This window comes from Rhinolophus hipposideros, assembly GCF_964194185.1.
Source record: "Rhinolophus hipposideros genome assembly, chromosome: X".
Lineage (NCBI taxonomy): Eukaryota > Metazoa > Chordata > Mammalia > Chiroptera > Rhinolophidae > Rhinolophus > Rhinolophus hipposideros.
Window position 1 is genome coordinate 107,215,226 of NC_138046.1, and position 22,645 is coordinate 107,237,870.

General features: G+C 33.6%; 1 protein-coding gene across 1 annotated transcript in view; it reads left to right on the plus strand.

Annotated features, from left to right (window-relative positions):
• The window catches only part of LOC308494923 (uncharacterized protein), a 102,564-nt gene that overhangs the window by 73,940 nt on the left and 5,979 nt on the right, over positions 1-22,645 (plus strand). Inside the window, exon 2 of the mRNA XM_081042894.1 lies at positions 19,064-19,151. Coding sequence (XP_080899020.1) covers positions 19,064-19,151 — 88 coding nt within the window. The remainder of the gene's footprint in view (positions 1-19,063; positions 19,152-22,645) is intronic.

Genomic DNA, 22,645 nt, shown 5'->3' on the forward strand with positions numbered 1-22,645 from the left:
CTTATCTTTATTTTTTCCAGCTTTGAGATATGATTGACAGTTCAAATTGTATATATTTAGATTATACAATGCCATTTTTAAGGTATACAATGTGTTGATCTAATATATATATGTGTGTGTATATATATATACATATATATGTGTGTATATATATATATATATATATATATATATATATATATGTAGTGACATGATTCCCACAATCAAGTTCATTAACACATCCATCATCTCACATAGTTACTTTTTGTGTGTGTGTGTGTGTGGTGAGAAAACTTAAGATTTATTGTTACATCTCCTCATTTCCCCACCCCCAGCCCTTGGCAGCCACCATTCCACATATAAGCCAGATCATACAGTATTTGACTTTCTGTGTCTTGCTTATTTCATTTAATATAATGTCCTCTAGTGTAATGTTGTGATTTATAATAAGAAAGATATATAATATTTGGTCTTTATCCATGATTCTGGTGCAGAGCTCCTAAAGAGCCAAGGAAGTGTTTTTTGTTATGTTAATGAGGTGACAATTAGAAAGCAGCTAAGAATGGGGGCTGGTTGCCAGTTGAGCCAACCATGTGATTAGAGGGTAGGAACTTCCAGTTCCACCACCAGACCTCCAGAGAGGGGAGAGGTGCTGGAGATTGAGTTTAATCACCAACAGTGAACAATTTAATCAATCATGCCTATATAATGAAGCCTCCATAAAAAACCAAAGGATGGGATTCAGAGAGGATCTGGGTTGGTGAACATGTAGAAGTTTGGGGTAAGTGGTGTGTGCTCAGAGAGGACATGGAAGCTCTGGACCCTTTCCCTACTATTTGCCCTATGCATCTCTTCCACCTGCTGGCTCCTGAGTTATATACTTTTATAATACACCTGTAATCTGTAAATCTGTTTTTCTGAGTTCTGTGAGGTGCAGTAGCAAGTTAATTGAATGCAAGGAAGAGAGGGTAGTGGGCACCTCTGATTTATAGCAAATCAGAAGCCCAGGTAACAACTTGGCCTATTGGCTGGAGTCTGAAGTGTATTATGGGATAGGATGGGATGTGAGTAGCGTGGAAGAAGGGCAGTCTTGTGGGACTGAGTACTCTATATGTGGAATCTGATGCTATCTCCATGTAGATAGTGTTAGAATTGAGTTGAATTCTTGGATAACCTGCAGGTAGGTGTTTAGGAGTATCCAAATATGATTTCAATGTGTATTTCCCTAAAGAATAGTGGTATTTAGAAACTTGGTACACTTATTGGCTTTTGGGGCCTCTTCTTTTGTGAAGTGCCTTTTTGAATCTTTTGTCCACTTAAAAGAATAAGATTACTTTCATTTATTAATTTGAGGAAAAATTGCAGAATACACAACCTTTTCAAGCATGTATTGAAAACTTATAAAAGGTGGCCATACACTGGATCATGAAGCCAACCTCAAGGAATCTCAAGGAAATGAAAACATACAGAAGTTCTTTTATCAGTATATAGCTGTCTTAGAAAGCAATGTAGAAGATAAGCAACTCCCACTGTGTCTGAAATAAATTTAATTAAAAATTACCTATAGATCAAAACCAAAATTACATGGATGTTAGATAACATTTCAATGATAATGAATTATAGTGATAATGAAGATGATAATGAAATTATAATGAAAATAGAATATTGCCAACAACACTAAACTCCAAAACAGAATAAAGAAAATAATAATCTACAATGGGAGATAATCTATTAAATCAGTTGACTGTCTCAGAGAGCTAATCAGATAAATGAAGCAATAAGACACAATTATTATAAGCCATAAAAATGGGAGCATTTTTACAAGTCCAGTAGGCATTAAGACAGATAATCAAATAATTCTATAAACAATTCTTAGTCCATTTGGGCTGCTATAACAGAATATCATATACTGGGTGACTTACGTATAAACAACAGAAACTTACTTCTTACAGTTTTAGAGACTGGGAAGTCCAAGATGAAGGTTCTGGGATATTCAGTGCCTGGTGAGAACCTGCTTCTGCTTCCTGATTCATAGATGGCTATCTTTTCTCTGTGTTCTCACATGGCAGAAGAGGGCAGGAGAGCCCTTTGGCCCCTTCTTCTAAGGACACTAATTCTATTCACAAGGGCTCTACCCTCATGACCTAATCATCTTCCAAAGACCCCACTTCCTAATAGCATCGCACTGGGGACTATGTTTCAATATATTAATTTTGGGGAGACAAAACTCTATGCCATTAAATTGGAAAATTTAGATGAAATTGGCAAATTACAAAAAACAAACAAACAAACAAACCAAAACTGGATGAATAGTTATATGACTATTAAATAAACAGTAAATTATCAAAATTATTTTCCCAAGAAAACTTCAGTCCCAGTTGGCTTCATTGGAGAATTATAACAAACATTTGAGGAAAAAAATAAAGTCAATTTACACAAATCCTTCCAGGAAACAAAAATAGTTGTAACAATCTTTACTACTGTGAGAAATAATACTTTTCTGTAAGAAGAGGGCATTCTCCTCATTCTCCCAGCTCATCTAAAAGGCTCTGGTTTTAATTCCATTTTTCTTGAAATATTGTTTCGCTGTCAGTCTATTCTATAGTGTGGCTTTGGAAATATTCTCCATTACCTTGTAACAGCTATTGGAGAGATAAATTTAGGACACTTGAAAGAAATAAGAAAATGTGAAACTCTTTTTATGCTCTTTCTTATTCCTTATTCATTCCAGCCTGATTTTTTTTTTTTTAACTTGGATTTGCTATTGAAGACTTTTGTGCTATAGCCCTAAAAATTGTACAACCATTCTGGAATGCCATGGCAATATAAATACATTGAATTATTAACTTTGATTAATTTTCCATTCCCTAGTCAAATTCAGCCAACAAAATATTAAGCCCACTAATAATTGAAACAATTTCCTAAATCATTTTGGCTTTGGATATTCTTTTTATATAAGAAAAATAAAATAACCTAATACGTAATTAAGAAATGTATCACCAGAATTCCTACTGTAAAACCTGGTAGAATTAATTGCTTTGTCCTGTTTTTAGGCCATTGCAGTTTAAGGAATAAAATTTAATAATCAACATAAAAATAATTTTCACAGTTATCTAAGGAAATAGTTATAGCTAATAAGGGACTAACATGAAAAGACTTGGTTGCTATTTGCCAGTGCTGTATAACTAATGATAAAAAAAAGTGAGCTCTTCAAGTACCTGCTATTATTAATCCCACAGGTTCTGACAATAAAATCCTTATAATGATGAACAGTCATTGTAATGAAAATGAAGATTATAGTGTACCTTCAACAAGGGAACTATTTATATAATACAAAAGATTGAATTTAATCTAATCAATGAACATCAGGGTAGGGGCTGGGTGAGAGGATAGAGGCTGGTTTATAACTAAATTATTTGATGTGTCAGGTCCCAGATAGTGTTCTGGAGTTCTGGGTTGCAAAGCCTTCCATGAATGCAAACAAAACAAAACAAAAAACCTAAACTAATAAGGAATAGGAAACTGATTCTGTCTCCATTAAAATTAGACCATGAAAGTAGTATGCAAATATATACTTTTAAAATTATACATAATGAATAAGTTTGGGGAAATGGTTTGATTTTGGAATCATGTCACAGTCAAAAGAATAGAATTCTTTCAGAAGTCCCCATATAGTTATGCTACCATGTGAAATACAAAATTAGGAAAACATGATATTTCAGTGGATGTTCACAATAGACAGTATAAAGCAATTCTCTCTCTAAGGACATGGATAAGTGATATTGAATCTGTCACAATTTCAATCATTTGTGATTTAATTAAGCAGCTTTATTTTTGTTAGCTTATTAATATGGACACCTGTTCTTCAAGATAAAAGTTCAACTGTAACATATTTGAAAAAGAGTTTTGACATATTTTGTGTCAAGAGACAAGAGTTTTGCTTTATTCTTAATTTTAGATTATGATTTAGATAAATATAAGCAAATTTCATAGAGGGGGAAATTATCTATAGAATCAAACTGGAGTACATCTACTAATTATGTGTTTCTAATTATTCTATATTTTACTTGTCTTGTTTTACTGTATCATTGTAGAGCTGATGGCTTTACTAGTTTTTGAATTTTATAGTTGAACTGCATTGATGAGTATGCCCAGAGAGACAAAAACTCAAATTAACAATCATAACATACTTAATTTACAATTAAGAATTCATTTTATTGCTAGACTCCTTGATCAGGTAGAATTAATTGAAATTGCAGAGTGAGAAAGTGAATTTAAAATTGAAATCCATAAATACTGCTATTAAGAAGTTACTGTAACATAGTAGGCACTTAATAAATATCCATTGTATGAACCAATTGCACAAAGTAAAGCACTATAATTATATCATTGACTATGCCAGTGGCAGTTGATAAAAATTATTTTTTCACATGGTAGGATAATTAAAGTAATGCATAGCTGCCAAATATATCGTATCTATAAATATGTATAACTTAATATTTAAAATTGAAATTTTATAAACAGTTAAGAATTGGTGTCCTGCTTTCACATTAATATATCCTTTGAAAAGTATTAATCCTTTTGTACTTTCCCTAAGTAATTGGTTAGAAAAGATTTCACATGTAAACCTCAACAAACTGATATTCAAGACCATGTAAGAACACACACCATAAGCTCAGACTGAAAAGTTCATAAGAAGTTTGAAGAGTGAACTATACCACCTAAAGTATAATTTGCAGAAGGCGTAATTGTGTTAAAGCTAGAAGGTTGCTTGACTAAGCGTTCCTTCCAGGCTGAAAAGTGTTGCAATGGGTCAGCTTCTGGCAATTCAAGGGAGTCTTCAATCCGATTACAAGTTCACTTATGGGTCTTAGCTGTGGAATATATCGAAAAGCACAATTCATAAACTAGAGTAACTCCAGGTAAAAATAACCAATCATGTCACTGAGCCTGATCCTGCAACCTGCTTAGGAAAATAATCCCTGAAATCTTTGTATGAGCCGAAGTAATGGTACCATCCTGCCCTGTGAGAATTTCACTGCTATTTTTTCAGAATGCTTATATATATTTCCTATTGCAAAAAAATGAGACTTGGTTTGTATCATTCTTAGATCTGATGAGTCTTCCATTATAATATCCAGTTCCATATAACTTCTTCCATTTTGTATCCATATTGATGACTTATGAAGGAAAATTTCTGGGAACCAAAATAAAATAAAACTAATGATTTACCACTTTATAAGTGAAATTATGGTTATAACCGGAGGTGGGAGTTCTTCTAAAGGTAATAATGCATATTTAAACAAATATTTCTTGAGTAAGTACTATGTTCTAGATATTGATTTTAGTACTCCTTCAATCAAAAACATTTTATTTGAAACACATTATATGCCAGGCATTCTTGTAGAGTCAGAGATTACAATGGTGAATAAGATAAACTCAGCTGTCCCCTTAATAGAGAAAAGGTTTGGTGGTAGAAGAGAAACAATTAAAAATATCAACATTTGATAAATGTTTTGGCAGAGAAGTATAGATGTTCCAGGAGTACCTAACAAGTCACTCAGTTTGATCTGGAGGAACAGAGAAGTCTTTTCAGAGGAAAGTGACCTACAGACTGAACCTGAAATATGAGTAGGGTAGGATTCATGGCAGAGAAAAATCACATATTTGAAGAATAAGAAGAGAGAGCATGGTGCATTCAAATGTTTATAGAATTTTTAATAACATATAAAGATGGAAGATTGAAATTATGAAAAGTACAGGAAAATTACGTTCTATTTATGTTCCATTTTTATATACTATCTATATGATGAACACTGTATATCTCCTAGTGGGGGATTGCCATGATTTACTGTATGTTATTTGCTAATACAATAGGAAATATGCTCTCACATTTGTATTAATAGACAAAATAATGGTCAATTAAATGACATAAAAGATACATAGAAATAGACACATACACATATGTATATAGAAATGTAATCATGTTCAGATCTCAAGATTAAACAATTAGAATTTTTTGCCTCTTTAGCCATATTTTTCTTTAGTAAAATGCATGATTATTCTTTTATATCAGAATATACTAGCTAAAGTCTTTCAATAAAAGTTATAATTAATATTTGCAGATATTTTTGGTCTTTTTTTTGCTCTCCAGAGATTAAGACAATTTGGGAGACAGCTTAAAAGAAATCTTACAGTACAGATGTTCCAGAAGTTTATAAAATATGTTTGCATAGTTTCTTACTTGTAATAGAAATCTTAGCTAAATCTGAAGCAATGTGCAAGTAAATGGATTTAACTACCCTCTCCTCCCACCTTTTATTCTTTTTCAATGGCATGTTCATCCCTTAATTACATATGGTAACATTCAATGAAAAATATTAAAATGTGACCAAGTATTTTTCAGATGATAAAAATTAGGAAGATGCATCAAGGCGATAGAGTGGAAAATAGTATCACTGAATAACAGCAAGAAAGATAACACAATGCCTTTTATTAGTCAGTGCATAAATAGGGTCCACTGATTCTTCTTTCATGCTGAAAGCTAAAGCCTTCCTCAAACAGAATAGACATCCACGGCAATAGTGGTTTGTATATTAATAATTTATGCAAGACCCAAATTACATAATGCCTTTATCTAGTCAATACTATATGCAATGTTTCTATAGAAACTATTATATCCTGTGGTGTTAGCACTTTATATGATTTAAAAATAGTCTTAAAACAAACAATATACATATCAGTCAAAACCTTTTCAGGAGACCACCGTGATTTTAATAAAAGGATGTTTTTCCAGGCCTTAGCTTACTTGTTTGTTGTAGCTAGAAATGGTTCTACTAGCAGTCAGAGTTCTCACACCATCTCCTCTCAACATGAGGCAATGATAATTTTTTTTCTTGCGGGTAGAGCCAAGTATGGTTCCATTGTCTCAGCGTGTGAAAATTGATGTGATGTGCTTGTTTTTTCCTTTGGTTGTAGTAGAATATTTACATGGAATATTTTTTTCATTGTGTTCTATAACTTCAAGTTGTCATTCTTGTGACAAATAGGGTTAAACAAAAATTAAATTCTCTTAATTTTTTGATCTGAGCATAATGCAGCTTAATAATTGTGGAGGTGACTTTAAAAAGTTATTTTAATTCAAAATATTTGGGGAGCATTTTTGACCAATAATCAAGGAGCATCCCTTTTTCTATTCAGATTTCTAAAGTATTAAATATGTGCTCTCTATAAGTCAGTGAATGAAAGGTTCATATTTCTACCGTGTTTTCCCCAAAATGAGACCTAGCTGGACAATCAGCTCTACTGTGTCTTTTGGAACAAAAATTAATATAAGACCTGGTATTGTATTGTATTATATTATATTATATTATATTATATTATATTATATTATATTATATTATTAAAGACTCGGTCTTATTTTACTATAAGACTGGGTCTTATATTAATTTTTACTCCAAAAGACGCATTAGATCCTAGAGTCTGGCTAGGTCTTATTTTCGGAGAAACATGGTAAGAGACAGGATCTCAGTCAAAAGGGTTGTTTTCTTTTCTAATTATGTTCATTTTACATGACAATCACATATTACCAGCTTTGTTTCCAGCCTTGCTTAACTCTTGTACTATTTCCAAACAAAGCTTCAAGACTTGTATCGCCTTACAACTTCCCTATCCTAATTTTTAGAGCCGTTCCTTGGAGGAAGTTTGCCCACGGTCAAGCACTATAAAAATGAATTTGTGATCTCTCTTCTCCCTTGAGGTGACCTGTCTTTTAGTAACCCCAAAATGTTCAACAATGATGACATGTAATTGTATCTTTTTTTCTTTCTCATTTTAAATACTAATCAGGAAGTTTCCACTATTTACCAAAAGGATATTTTGAAGTAGCAAGCTAGAAGAGTGTCTGATGATACATCATTGACCACAAAGAAACATCCCATGCTGTATTGCATTTCCTTGTTACAACTTCCATAAATTATTCTGTACACCTATGGCTTAAGCTTGTTCTCTAAGTGATAGGCTGGCAACTCCTCGTATTCACAGGAAATTCATATTCACAGTACCAGTGGAAAAGAAAGGCCCTCTTCTAGTTTTACAATCTCACGTCTATGTCAAAGAATATATTTTTAAAGATTTTTCTTGAATAATTTGGCAATAACATTAGTCAACATGATGACAATGAAAGTTCATTCATTCATTGATCTGTTTACTCAATAGATACTTATCATTTACATAAAATACAAAAACTCCAGTTTTTAAAGACTGAGGTTAAAAGCTCTGCCCCCTATGAGCTCTGGGTACAGTATCATCGTGACTCAATTCTTTTTTATTTTATTTATTATTTTTTATTATTTTTATTTTATTTATTATTTTATTATTTTATTTTTTTATTGGGGAATAGTGTGTATCTCCAGGGCCCATCAGCTCCAAGCCGTTGTCCTTCAATGCAGTCGTGGAGGGCGCAGCTTGGCTGCAAGTCCAGTCGCTGTTTTCAGTCTTAGTTGCAGGGGGCGCAGCCCTGCAACTGCATGGATGGGAACTGAACCAGCAGCTCCTCCAGAAGCTCAGCTCAGCGGCAGCTCGCTGTCTTCAGTCTAATTGTGGAGGGCACAGCTCACTGGCCCATGTGGGAATCGAACTAGCAACCCTGTTGTTCAGAGCTAGCGCTCTAACCATGACCTAATTCTTAAAAGAAAATCATAATTTTATTTATAACGAGGCTCGTGTTTACATAGAGATTTACAAACTTTAGTCTTGGCTATTTTCTGTGATCAGTATTTGGATCACAATTTGGATTTTATTATTCATTCATTAAATAACTAAAATTATAAAGGTCTTGCTATAAGCTCTGTACTATGGGGATACAGAGAAGAAAAACTTGTCACTAGATTCCACAAATGTTTATAAAATACAGAAGTATTGGAAAATAATATATGTATGTATACACATATACACATGTACATATGCATAGTAAATAGTCCTATGATAAAAATGTGTAACAGTGGGTTAGAAATCTACTGATTTAGCCATTGAATCAAATCAGGAGTTTAAGGAAAGGTGTCAGTAGCAGATATCGTCTAGAATATGTAGCAATTTTCCAACTGGAAAATATGGTTGAGGGAGCTCTGATTTAGGATCAGTTTTTGTAGAGGTGCAAAAAGCCAGCGAACTTTAATACACAGTCACAGTCACGCGCTGCCTAACATGGGGATGGTTCTGAGAAATGCGTCATTAGGCGATTTCATCAGTGTGCAAACATCATAGCGTGCACTTACACAACCTAGACGATATAGCCTACTACTGTAATTGCATGTGCTGTACTTTTATACGACTGGCATGCAGTAGGTTTGTTTATACCAGCATCACCACAAACACATGAGTAATTGCAGTGTAAGCCCTGGCAGTTGGCTTTTCTTTTTTGCAATGCAAGTGCCTGATTTAAGTTTTGATTGCTGAGGCCGTCATTTCAAAGAGTCATCCGCTTCAACGTAGTCTATGATTATCTCAAATAAACATGGTGCCAGCTACAGGACTAGATAAAGAGCCAGTCCACCTCCCCCCACTGAGACTCCTTTGTTTTAAAGATCTTGATTGATGTTGATAACTGATCACGTTGGCTACTTGTTTTTCTCTTCCTGAGTTTTGAATTCCTGCTCTTACATTTTAAATTCACCAATAAATAGGCAGCTTTCCAAACCCTAGGCCACCACTCTCCACCCCAATAAAAGCAGAACACCAGGCCATTGGTAGCTAGCGCTCTCTCTCCACTCCGCCCCCCTCCTTGCAGCCTCTGTGTGTGCCCCCTGGCATGACTTGTGGGCTCCAGGGCTTAAGTAATAAATTCTTTTTCCCTTTAAAAACTCCAAGCGTCACTCCAGTCTTAACATTGGTTTGGAAAGGGGAGATATCTGTGGGAAGCTCGCAGGCCCGGGTGAGTGCCCTCAGGTATTTCTAGCTGAGAACATGACTATAGATAGGCTGAGATGGCACGAAACAGTGATTGTTGCATTGCTTTATGACTTTACTATGACAGCAACGATGTCACCAGGCTATCAGATGTTTCAGTTTCATCATAATCTTATGGGACCACCATCTTGTATGTGGTCCATGCTTAATTGAAATGTCCTTATGCGGGGCATGACTATTACAACTAGATAGGAGAGTGTTTGGGTCACATGGTGGAAGATAAGGATGCAAGTGTAAGGGGCAGATCGTGAGACTTGTGCGACAGACCAAAAGATTTCTTCTGAAGGATTTTAAGAGACAGGAACAAATGTCTTTGTTTATGATGTGGAGAACTGTTCATTGGTCAAACTGGTGATGGACAGTTAGGAAAAGCATTGCTATAACTCAGGGAAATTATGTGGGCTTGAATAACCAATGACAAAGGTGATAACAAAGTGTGGATAGTTCCAGCTGAGTTCTGTAAGACTCAAGGCATAGTGACTTGTACTGTGTTTCCCTGAAAATAAGACCTAGCCGGACAATCAGCTCTAATGCGTCTTTTCGGAGCAAAAATTAATACAAGACAAAGTCTTATATAAGACCCGATTTTATATTATAGTAAAATAAGACCGGGTCTTATATCAGTTTTTGCTCCAAAAGACGCATTAGAGCTGATTGTCCAGCTAGGTCTTATTTTCGGGGAAACACAGTATTTGTCTCTTTTTTTCACTTTCTCGCTTTTGCTTCTTGGGATCCATTCCCAAATAAATCACCTGCAACCAAGTCCTTGTCTCAGAGTCTGCTTTTCAGGCAATCCACAGGAGCTGTCTTGTCATTCTTTATATCTCCAACATCCTTTCAGGCCAAGAACCAACTGATTATCTCATTTCAGTTTCACAGCAAAAAGTAAAGTTATCAGGATGATACCATCCAGTACTGTGTATATACACCTACCTATCTGCTTTTAAAATCATGTACTCTGTCTTTTTTCTGTTACAAGGATGGAGTCTCCCTTCTATCTAGTGCTAGCTCCTCTATTTAACCACTGGAACTCATTTTCTAATGTCTGGTTAAGGACTTTGCTCTTGCAATTATGTCCTACTGTTTATGCACCATTATTTGGATGCTATGTTATCATCACTATTAAAACATCGGTGATATTTTTCATCTAGTGAGAGAAAGGAAAACTTTCCTTGACATTGCACCTTCTTCAGCTAAGTGTCCCTTCCCTGCATCCCCTTTTACAGAAAACTTCTCCAGGGTGTTATCTGTGCTTACTCTCTTCCTTTACACACTTCCATTCATTCTCGAACACACTCTTATCAGGCTTGGATTCCCACTATGCTACCAAAATCACTTTTATTAAAGTTACACAATGACTTCTACATTAACCAAGTCAAAGGAGAATTTTAAGTTGTCATCCCATTCACTACTGTTTGTCTTCATAGCACTTACTAATATTTGACATTTTATTGGTATATATTTGTTTGATTTATATTCTCCCACTAGAAGGTAAGTTCCATGAGGGCAAGACCTATGTATTTTTTGTTTACTGTTTGTCCCTAAGGCTTAGGATAGAGCCTGGTACCATTAATGAATATATTTCTAAACAACTGAATTAACCTATACAATGCAAATGGTATGCAAAGCTACAAGAATGCTCACTTTGGTTACTACATGATATTGAAGAAAAAGCCACCTTGTCATCTTAGGTAACGTTAAAATTAGATGTAGAAAAATAATGCTTCCCTCATGTTTAAGCAAACCGAATTTCCTGAAATATTTAACAAAACATCAGATACTTTTCAGAATTGGAAATTCTAAAACACAAAAACATTTTAACAGACTTTTAAACAAAGATTTGGTGGTTTTGTGTATCTTAATAGAAAATTTAAACATAATAAAGGGGAGCATATTTCTAAGGTCACTTTATCATCATCATCATCACCATCATCATCATCGTTTCAAGTTGGTGAGGCTAGTAAGAATAACTTGTATCACAGGCCAACATATGTAAAAGTCCAATAACAATAGGTTGATTAATAGTAGCATTTTTACAAAAGAAATAAAGCAAATCATGTTTAGTTTGAAAATGTGTTTAGATTTACTGTTGAATTGCTTTAGTGGCTGACTGATTTCTATAAGATTCAGGGAACAGCGTCATAGATTCATTTGCCGGTCTTCCAAAACGTTCAACAAGTATGCATTTTTAAAAAGTTAGCAAAAAGTATAAACAATTAACTTGTTCATAATTTGAAGTCAACAGGCATCTGGAATTCTGACAAAGTTCCTAGCTATGATTTGAAGAAAACCAAGAAGCAATATAGCGAATGCATTTCTTATCCAGTCTTGACAAAATTTCTCTCCTAATTTTCATTTTTCTCAATCAGCTGCTAAAGGCACTAATTTTCATCTCCTTGATTAGATACTGTAGTGCCTGATTACTGGGTTTAATAGTTCTTTTTAATGAAACATTGTCATTTGCTTTTCTATGATTACCTTAAAATACCATATATCACCCATTTGTTGGTTTTTTTCCTGTTTCTTTTCCTAAATTGTTAGTTCCTTATTTCCAGTTTTTCTTCTCTATAATCCAGCTCCAGCCTCCAAGCCCCCGATTTCTGCCAAACCACTTAGCTTGCCCAAAGTAATCTCATATTCAGCTCACGCATTTTAATGCTATTACTAGGCTTTATAAAGTTCTGTAAAGTACATGGGATTGGTATCATTTTCTTTTTCAGAAGAAGAAAATGCAGGTCTTAAGGAGTAAAGAACAAAATCCTCTCATGTACTAATAATAGTCTTTCCACCAGACCACATTCATAATTGAAATAACTATAAATGATAATTTTCTTTGAATCATTGAAACTATTATTTGACATTTCCCGAGACTATGCAGTATACATGATGCTAGACTTTTTTTATGATATACTGTTATAGTTTTTAATTGTTAAGCATCATTTCTTTAAAAATATTCTCACCTAAATAATGTTAAACCTTCAGAAGTTGATGACACTTTCTGTCTAATTATAAAAATTATATGCTGAATATGTTTAAGCCTTATTAATAATTTAATATTCCATGGCCATGCAGTCTCTAGTTAAAATTCAAATATCTAATAACTGCCTCATTTCTGAATTGAAGTCTTTCACTGATATTTGTATAGCAAATATCATTTTACAGAAAATACAAACCTAAAGCACATTTAGCAGTTATAATGAAGACCTCTACATGGTCTGTAATATAACATAAATACATTTTTATAATGATTTACAGGGTTTAAGACTCATTTATAGATTGTTCTGCTTCCAACTGTCAAATTTGAATCTCATAGTAGTGCTGACTGGTGAGTAAACAAATATTACCAAAATTTTAAACATGAAGTGACTGAAGTTCTGAAAGGTTAGGTAACTCGCCTAAGGTTACAGAGCAGGCATGAAAATATAAAAAATGAAAACCAAATTTCTGACCTATAGGCTCAATGTTCTTTTTTGGCACATAACTAACTTTGAAGTGCTGTGAGGGATTTCTGTGTTAATTAATTCCATATCTTTAGCTTTAATAGATGAGTAATGTAGATCCAGGGAAATAGATGTCTTGACCTTTCCCTCTCTCAGTCTCTCCATATATTAAAATCAATCATTTGGAAGTTTTTTTTGTGTTGGTTTTTTTTTTACTCCCCTTCTGCATATTATTTCTTAATGTTCATCAGTTCTTTTGAACTTTTTTTCATATGTTTTGACTCACTAGTATTAAATCTGATTTTCTTTATTCTTCCCCTTTCAATTTTCCTACTTTGTAATCATCATCGCCTTTCTCTTCTCCTATTTCTTCTTGTATGCATCATGATGTTCTTTTTTATTGGCATCTAGTTAGTTAACCTTTGGTTACTACCTGAAACGTAAACTGTGTACTGGTTTTTCTTATTCAATTTGCTAAGCCTGAATTGTTTTTCATAAACTTATGAAGTTGAATTTCATAAACTAGTTTTAATTTGGTTAAAAGAAAGAAATTTGTATTTTTTAAAAAAGAAAAATGACAACAGTAACATTTTGCTTCAATAAATACAAGTTTTCATCAAAGTATTGCAAGCATACAAGAAAGTACATAAGTTACGGATTGATTAATTTTCACAAAATAAAAGCACCCATGTGACTAGCACGCAGGGGAAGAAATTCAACATCATTAGAAATGATGAGATTTTAACTGGGATTGTATTGAATCTGTGACTCAGTGTGGAAAGATTAAAAATACTGAATCTTCTAATCCGTAAAAGTATTATACCATTCCAATTGTTCCTGTCTGCATTAATATTCTGTAATAATTTTCTCCAGTTTGCTGTGTACAGACCACACACATCTTTCATTAAACTTATACTTTGGAGTTTGAAATTCTTTGATGCCGTTATAAATGGTGTTTTTACAGTAATGTGATTTTTAAATTACTTGTTTGTGGTATCTAGAATTACACTTGATTTTTTTTCTTGAGCTTGCATCCAGTCATCTTGCTAAATTGACTAACACACTAACTATAGATTATTTTTGGATAGCATAAATACATAATGACACAATCTGTGAATAATGGCAGTTGGATTCCTTCCTTTCCAATCCTTACACTTTTGTTTTTATCTTTTTCTTGCCTATGGCCCTGGCTAGAGCCTCCCTAAAATGTTGAGAAAAACTGGTAATGATAAGCATATTTGTCTTTTCCTGATTTCAAGGGGGTAAGTTTTCAATATTTCACCAGTAGTTATTATATTTGCTTCAGTTTTCTGAGTTTTTTTTTTTTTAATTGAGTATGGTAAATTTTGTCCAATGGTATTTTTGCATATTTTAGGACAACCACTTGATTTTATTCATTTGTTCTGTTCACGCTGCTTGATTTCCAAATGATACAAAACCCAAATTTATCCTTGGATTAAACATTATTTGTTCACGTGTGTTATAGTTGGTGTATATTGTATTAAGTTTCTTAAGCATTCTTTTTTATTTTCTTTTAATTTGGTCATGAAAGAGATAAACCTTTGATTTTCCTTTCAAATTTAGTGGACAACTGCGTATAATTTTATGTCTATGTCTCTAGAATGACCCTCACTATATTCCTAATGTGGATTATGTGTGCCTCACTATATTCCTAATGTGGATTATGTCTCTTTTTTCTAGATCAGTCTTGCTAGGTATTTACAATTTCATTCACCTTTCCCCCAAAAAAGAACTCTTTTGGTTTTGTAGATATTTTCTTTGTGCTTTAAAAAATTCATTATATTTTGATTGTAATTTTATTATATTATTTACTTCACTTTACATTACCAATTTTTTAAAGTCTTGTGAGGAATAATCATATCTTGAATTTTCCAGCATTTACTCTTTTGCATTTAATGTGGGAAATTTTCTTTAGATGCATGTTTGGTGTATTCTATACATTTAAAAAGATTTATCAAGGTATAGTTTATATATAATAACTGCTCAACTTTAAAATGTACAATGTGACATGATTTGCACATATGGTATATTCATGAAACAAATAGTGAACATATCTGTTACCTGTTAAAATTTCCTCGTGGAGTTGTGTAATCACCCCTCCTGAGCCCCTCCATGGCCCCATGTCCAGGCAATGAAACTTCTTATGCAAATATGCATATGGACATACGCTTCAACTCTCTGGAGTAAACACCCAGAAGTGGAAGAGATGGATCATATCATAAGTAAGATAAAGTCAATAAGTTCTTTTCCAAATAATTGAATTATTTTATACTCAATAGTGTATGGGAATTACAGTAGCTCCACATCCTTGCCTGCATGGGAATAATCAGTGCTTTTAACTGAATTCCTCTAATAGGTATATAGTGATATTTCACTGTCATTCTAAATTGTATGGGTATAACCAAGTCATTGATCTTTCTGTTCTAGGCATCCACAGTAAATAGACAAAATGTAATAGAGGCCTAATGCTAATCCTTTCTTTCCATTCATTTTTGCACATATAGTTATTATTGATTGCAAACTAGGTTTTCTGTATAAAATGCTATAGAGATAATTGAAGTCCAGGCAGCATTTTATTTTGCTTCTGAGGGACAGACAGAGTGGGAGCAATTCATCTCATAACAATGAGGGACTGAGTCCTTTTGAAGCTAGGTCTCAGGTTTTATAAGGAATTTTGTGTTTCTTATTCATATTTACATTTAGTGTGTATTCTCTCAGAGATATCAAATGATTTGTTGGATTGTTTTCCTGAGCCTCTTCTCCTTGGTGTGTAGTCAGAGCCAACTTGTGTCCCCTGAGCTTGTGAGACTGCTGGAATGCCTGGTCAACTGCATAGCTTCTCAGCTACAACTTTCTGTTTAGTATTTTGGGTCCTCAATTATCTCTTGAGTTAATAAAGGACTTAAGGAGAAAAAGTGGTACCAAATTCTGTCATACTACTTGGTTTTCTCCTCTCTCTGAGATCTTCTTTGGGTCTTTAGTGCCTTTTAATAGTATCTTTAATATCTTTCAGCTTTCCTAGTTTTCCTGAGTAGGATGGTTGGGCTGAAATGGCTGATCTGCCATTACTGGAAGCAGATATCTCTACAAATACCATTTTTTTTTGGAATGTATTAGTTTGTAATAGTGTTGCTTTCCATAGCCAATTAATCCAAATTAGATACTAAGAAGATGAATACATTCTTTCAAGGAAAATGTTCTTCTTGAGAATTCGATCTTTTTATCATCATTTGCTTAATTTCCCTCCATTTAAAATATTCATTGATTTCATAAAGATTTCCCCAGTTCCAAACATGTGTCAAATATGGTCCATCTGTTGGAGGTATATTATTGTGTCATTCCTAATGTGGAAACAGTCAAGTTATTAAGGAGATATATTAGAGAAGATAAGGGCTAAGATACAGGTATGTAAATGTTCTTATATTAGCATGAATAATTGACAGCTGATCATATATTAAGTCTCAAGATAAGTTTTAAAGACTTCAAAAAAGTTTTATCAAACAAATATTTGAAAATAAATGTAATAGAATTGTACACATCAACGTGGATGAATCTCACAAACATAATATTGAGTTAAAAAAACGAAGTCAGTGGCATACTAAGATCTACATAATATGTACTCGTTTATATATTGGAGATGCTTGTCTGATCAAGGCAGACTAGGTAAACCAGGTCATTTGTACCATTTGAAATGCTGGGGGGGGGGAAGAGAGAGAGAGAGAGAGAGAGAGAGAGAGAGGGAGGGAGGGAGGGAGGGAGGGAGGGAGAGAGAGAGAGAGAGAGAGAGAGAGAGAGAGAGAGAGAGAGAGAGAGAGAGAGAGAGAGAGAGAGAGAGAGAGGCAATGGTTTGCTGGAAAAAATTACAAAATCGAGATCCATGGAATTCAGCTGAGCATTTGCAGCTGTGTTTCCCCTAAGGGATGAACAGGTTTGGGTAGTTTATTTAGAGGCACAACAATGAGCAGAACTTCCAATAAACTCACCAGGCCGCAGGGAAAACCAGATTTCAGGATTCACTAATCAGTGTCTGTGTGTGGTAGAAAGCAGGATAAGAGGCTGCTGGGTTTGGGTGGGGCACTGAGGGCTATGGTAACAGTAAACCTGAAATTAACCAACTTTCACGAGGCTCCACTTTGAATCATTTGAGTCTCTGTTTGAATTAAATAGGTCTGGAAATGATAGTGCTGTTAGTTGCTCAGCTAGAGTAAAATTAAATTTGAATTATCGCTGTAATTTTCATATGCATTTTCTGGCATACAATTCAAAATGGCCAGAATAAGTAGGAAAAAAGAACATGTGACAAAAATCTAATTGAAACAGTAGATAGTGGAAATAGAACTACCAGTTAACCAGATTGTAAAAGACCTATAAGATATGCATTTACAAAGCCTGATAAATAGAAGACAAAATTAAGACTTTTAGGGCCAGGTGGTTGGAGCACCATGCTCCTAATGCTGAGGTTGAGGGTTCAATTCCCACATGGGCCAGTGAGCTGCGCCCTCTACAGCTAAGATTGTGAACAATAGCTCTCCCTGGAGCTGGGCTGCTGTGGGCTGCTGTGGGCTGCCGAGTTGAGCCATCCTGGGGTGAAGGATGGCTACTCTGTTGTGCCATGAGTGGAGAGCTGCCGTGAGCTTGAACCGGAATGGGGGGTGGGTGGAGTTGGAAGAAGGGGAAAAAAACAAAAAAAAATTAAGAATTTCACCAGAGAAACACAAATTACAAATTTTATGTAACTTTGAAGTTCTGTAGTTAGGCACCTAAACATTTAGGATTATTGTCTTCCTGATAAATGTATCCATTAATCATAATGAAATGTCCCTTTTTATCTGCCGTTATACTCTGTTTCTTGAAGTTTATTTTGGTATTACTGTACCCATTCAAGGTTTTTTCTGATTAATTTTACGTGGTATATTATTTTTTATATTATTACTTTCAAGCTAACAGTGTCTTGCAATTCAAATTACTTCACATGTAGGCAGCATATAATTGGATTTTGCCTTTTTTTCTAGTCTTAAGAACTCTTCATTTTAATTGGAATGATTATCTTTTTTACATGTAATATTATTATTAATGTAGTTTGATTTAAAGTTGACCATCTTGCCATTTGTCTTTATTTTTCCCACTTCTTTTTACTTTTCCATTACTCCTTTTGTCCCTGTTTTTGTGTTTATTGAAGATTTTTTTTATTACTCAATTTACATTCCTTTGTTGAATTTTTATTTGTGGCAGTCTAAAAACATGTCCACACATTCTTTAACGTCCTTTCTTCAAAGAATGGGTTTTATGGCTCTTCCCAGGATTCTGAGACAAGTTTAGTGAATCTTTGTAACCAACAAAATGCAGCAGTTGTGATGTTGCATAAATTCCTGGGCTGAAATTCCAGCCAGCTGTCATTACCAACTGCTGCCAGGAGAGGGCGCCAATTTGGTCTTCCTCATAGTGCTGTTCACACATTTCCCTGCTTGTCAGTTTCCATCAAGAGCCATTTCCCCTGCAACCTTTGAACTTACGGTAGTAATGTAAACAACAGGTTGCAACCGATGGATTCTCTCCGGTTTGTTTGTTTGTTTGGATCTCTTTTAATTCACTCTCAGTTTGGGAAGATAATTTTGCTGGATATGGAATTCTATTGATAGTTTTATTTTTTCTTTCAGCATCTGAATGATTCTGCGCCATTATTTCTGGTTCGCTATGTATTCTGTTGTGGAGGCAGCCATCGTTTACATCGTCGTTCGGAAGGAGGTAACGTATCTTCTCAGAGATTTCAATTTTGTGCATTTTACTAATATTCTTTATATTTAGTACACATGCCTAATATATAGTTTACCACTAAAGTATTTTAACATTTAAATAGCCATTTCGTCAATCCAAAATTTCCCGTTTGTATAAATAAAAGGATAATTTATTGGATTTATAATAGCAACAGAATAAAGCAAAAGCAAAGTTCACATGAAAAATAACAAAAGCCAAAGCATCCATTTTTCTTACTAAAATACGTAAAAATGTGCATAGATTATATACAGATTAAAACAATTTAAGCACATTTGTAAGCAAAATATCAAAATGACTTATTGTTATAATTGTTCTGGTACTTACATTGAACTAGATGAAAAACTGATAAGACTTGAAAAAAACAATGACGTGACACATAACCTAGAGCAAAATATTTGTATCTACTGTAATCATATACAATAAAATTCTACTTTGGAAAACATATTCTATTGGTTAAATGATTTGTATAAATAGAGTACATATCAGAACCAGTTCAGTAACAGGGAATATATAGAATGGGAGTGGAAGTAATAAGTTTATGCATATATATATATGTATGTATATATATATATATATATATATATATACACACACACACATATATACATAGTGAATATATAATAATTTTAATATTGAAATAATTATTAAATTATATACTCAGATATTATTAAATATAATTATATAGATAATTTTACACTGAGTGCACATCTTATTTATAGTCAATTAAATAAAATAAATTGTTGCATGATAGCATATCACTAATGATTCTTTTGAACCATCTAATTTTTTTAATTTTTAAAGGTAATATAGTTCAGTGAGAAGTTATACTTAAAGCCAAAATTAGAATAGAGCTAGATAGGAAAAAATTATAAGAAAAAATACAGAAAATTTACTTGGAGAAATAATTTAATTTAGTTGTGAACCATTTATTAGAAGCTGACTTCTAATTAGTCAATGAAATCATTAAACTGGGGGCCATAAGTAAAATTGCCACAAATAATACTCTTTTTACTGTTCTAGGATTAAATGTCAAGTTTAATGTAGAGTTTATTTAATATTCAGGGACCTCTAGTGCTGCGATATCAGAAAAAAATGACAATAGTTATCAGGGTTAAAATCCTCTCAATTTTTATCTGATCAGTATATGGAAAAAGATTTAAAACTATGATCTAGTGTAGGGTTTTCATGGCATTTCTTATGAGGTATACAAAATGTTTAGTTGAGAATTGCTGTTCTCAGACAAATGTGTTTAGATTTCACTGTATAAAATTCAGCAATATCGCTAAATTGCAATTATTAATTCTAATTTATTAATATAGATTGTTTTTAGATAGTCTGGACATAAACATACAATCTATAAATAAAGTTGTGTTTATTTCTTTCTTTCCAATTATTTGCGCATTTAAAAATTTTTCCCTTCATTATTGGCCTCAATATGACTTCCGTAAAATGTTGAATAGAACTGGTAAGAGTAGGCTTCCCTACCTCCATCCTGATCTAAGGTTGTGTTTTTCAATATTGCATCACTGATTATGATATTTGCTATAGTTTTCTGAGTTTTTTTTTAACTCATAACTCGACAGTGAATTTGCCATATACTTTCTCTGTATCTGTTGTGATAGTGACATGATTTTGTCTTTTGTTAAAGAGATTTGATTTTAAAATGTTGAGCCACTGTGAATCCATTCTTGAATTAAACCCAATTTATTCATGGGGTGTTATAATTAAAGTGTGTTTGAATTCTGTTTTTCAAAAATAAGGTTTTTTTTTCCCATATGTTGCCATCATGCATATCAACCATTGGTTTTTCTTCTGATGTCCTTATCGTTTAGTGTAAAGTTTATAGGGATCTCATTAAATATTTTGGTGAGTATTTTTACTATTTCTGTTCTGTGGAAGAGGTTGTGCAAGATTGGTGTTATTTATTTATGAATTTTATGGAACAGTTCACACAGTTAGGCATCAGGCCATAGAAACCGTTTGCAGGGAAGATTCATTATGGATACCATTTAATTAAAACACATGACTTTTCTAAATTTCTGGTTTTGAGCTGGTTTTTCCTGGAATTTTATCATGTCATATGGCTTCCAGTTTTATGTAAGGGTCTCTAGCATCTATAGTAATGATCCACTTATATTCCTAGTATTGATGATGTGATGTCTGTCTTCCTTTTTTTTTGTGATCAGTCTTGCCAGGATTTATAATTTTTTAACCTTTTCCAAAAAAATTAACAATTTTCGGATTTGTCTATCTTAACTTTGTATCTTTTTCTGAGTTTTATTGAAGGATTCTAATTTTCTTTTATTTCTGTTATTCTTTTGGTTTAAATCAACTCTTTTGTTCTCAATTTTTGTGGTGGATTATCAGATCTTAACTTTTCAGGATTTGTTTTTTTTTTTTTTTTTTTGCTTTTAATGCTAAAATGTTTATTTAGACATATATTTTGGTGGATCCCACCCATTTTAACAGCTTTTCTTAGGTATAAATGACTTAAACTTACACAACATTAAAATTCTGTAACTTTTAAGATAGCTATATATTTTTGAAATCATCCCCACAATTAAGATGATGAACCTATCCATTGCCCTCACAGTTTCTACGTGCATCTTCGGATTTTTACCCCTTCTGATCCATCCCAAGCCCTTTCCTCTTTTTCACGCTGTGAGCAGTTTTATGCAGTTCTTTGTGTGCACACCCCCTTTCATTTATCTTGGATAAACATCAAGGAATGGAGTGGCTGTGTCCCATGATATGTGTATCTTTAAGATACTTTAGAGAATACCAAACTGCTTTGTGATCTGATTATATGATTTTTATTCCCTACTAGCAGTGTATGAATGGCACAGTTGCTCAATATACTTGTTGGCTCTTGTTATGGTTAATATTTTTAACGATAGCACTTCTGATAGGTGTGCAGTGGTATGTCTCCTGTCACTCTAAATTGCACGGGTGCAACTAATTGTTCTTTCCCTCCCAGGAATGGAAAAAAATGGTGCAGAACTGATGCAGATCCTTTTGTTCCCATTCATGGTTTGCATGTATAGTTTTTTTTATTGCATGCAGGAATTTATACATGAAATACTATACATGTAACTGGAGGTTCTGGGTGATTTTTATCTCCCTCCAGGGAGCATTTTCTTTTGCTTCTGGAAGGTAGTTAGGGTAGGGACCATTTATCTCATTACAATTAGTGATTGAGAGTTTTGAAGCTGGGTCTCAGATTTTGTGAGTTTTATATTTCAGGTTCATTTTGACATTTAGAGCATAGACCTTTAAGGATGTTAAAATTCACCCCTGTGTGAATTTTAAAATTCACCCCTGTGTGTTTTCCAGATCTACTCTGTCAGGGCAGCCTTGAAACCAACCTGTGGCCCCCTGGGCTGGTGAGACTACCAGAGGCTCTGGTCAGCTGCTTAGCTTATCAACTGCAACTTTTTTTCTTAATTTCCTGTGTTCTTAATCAC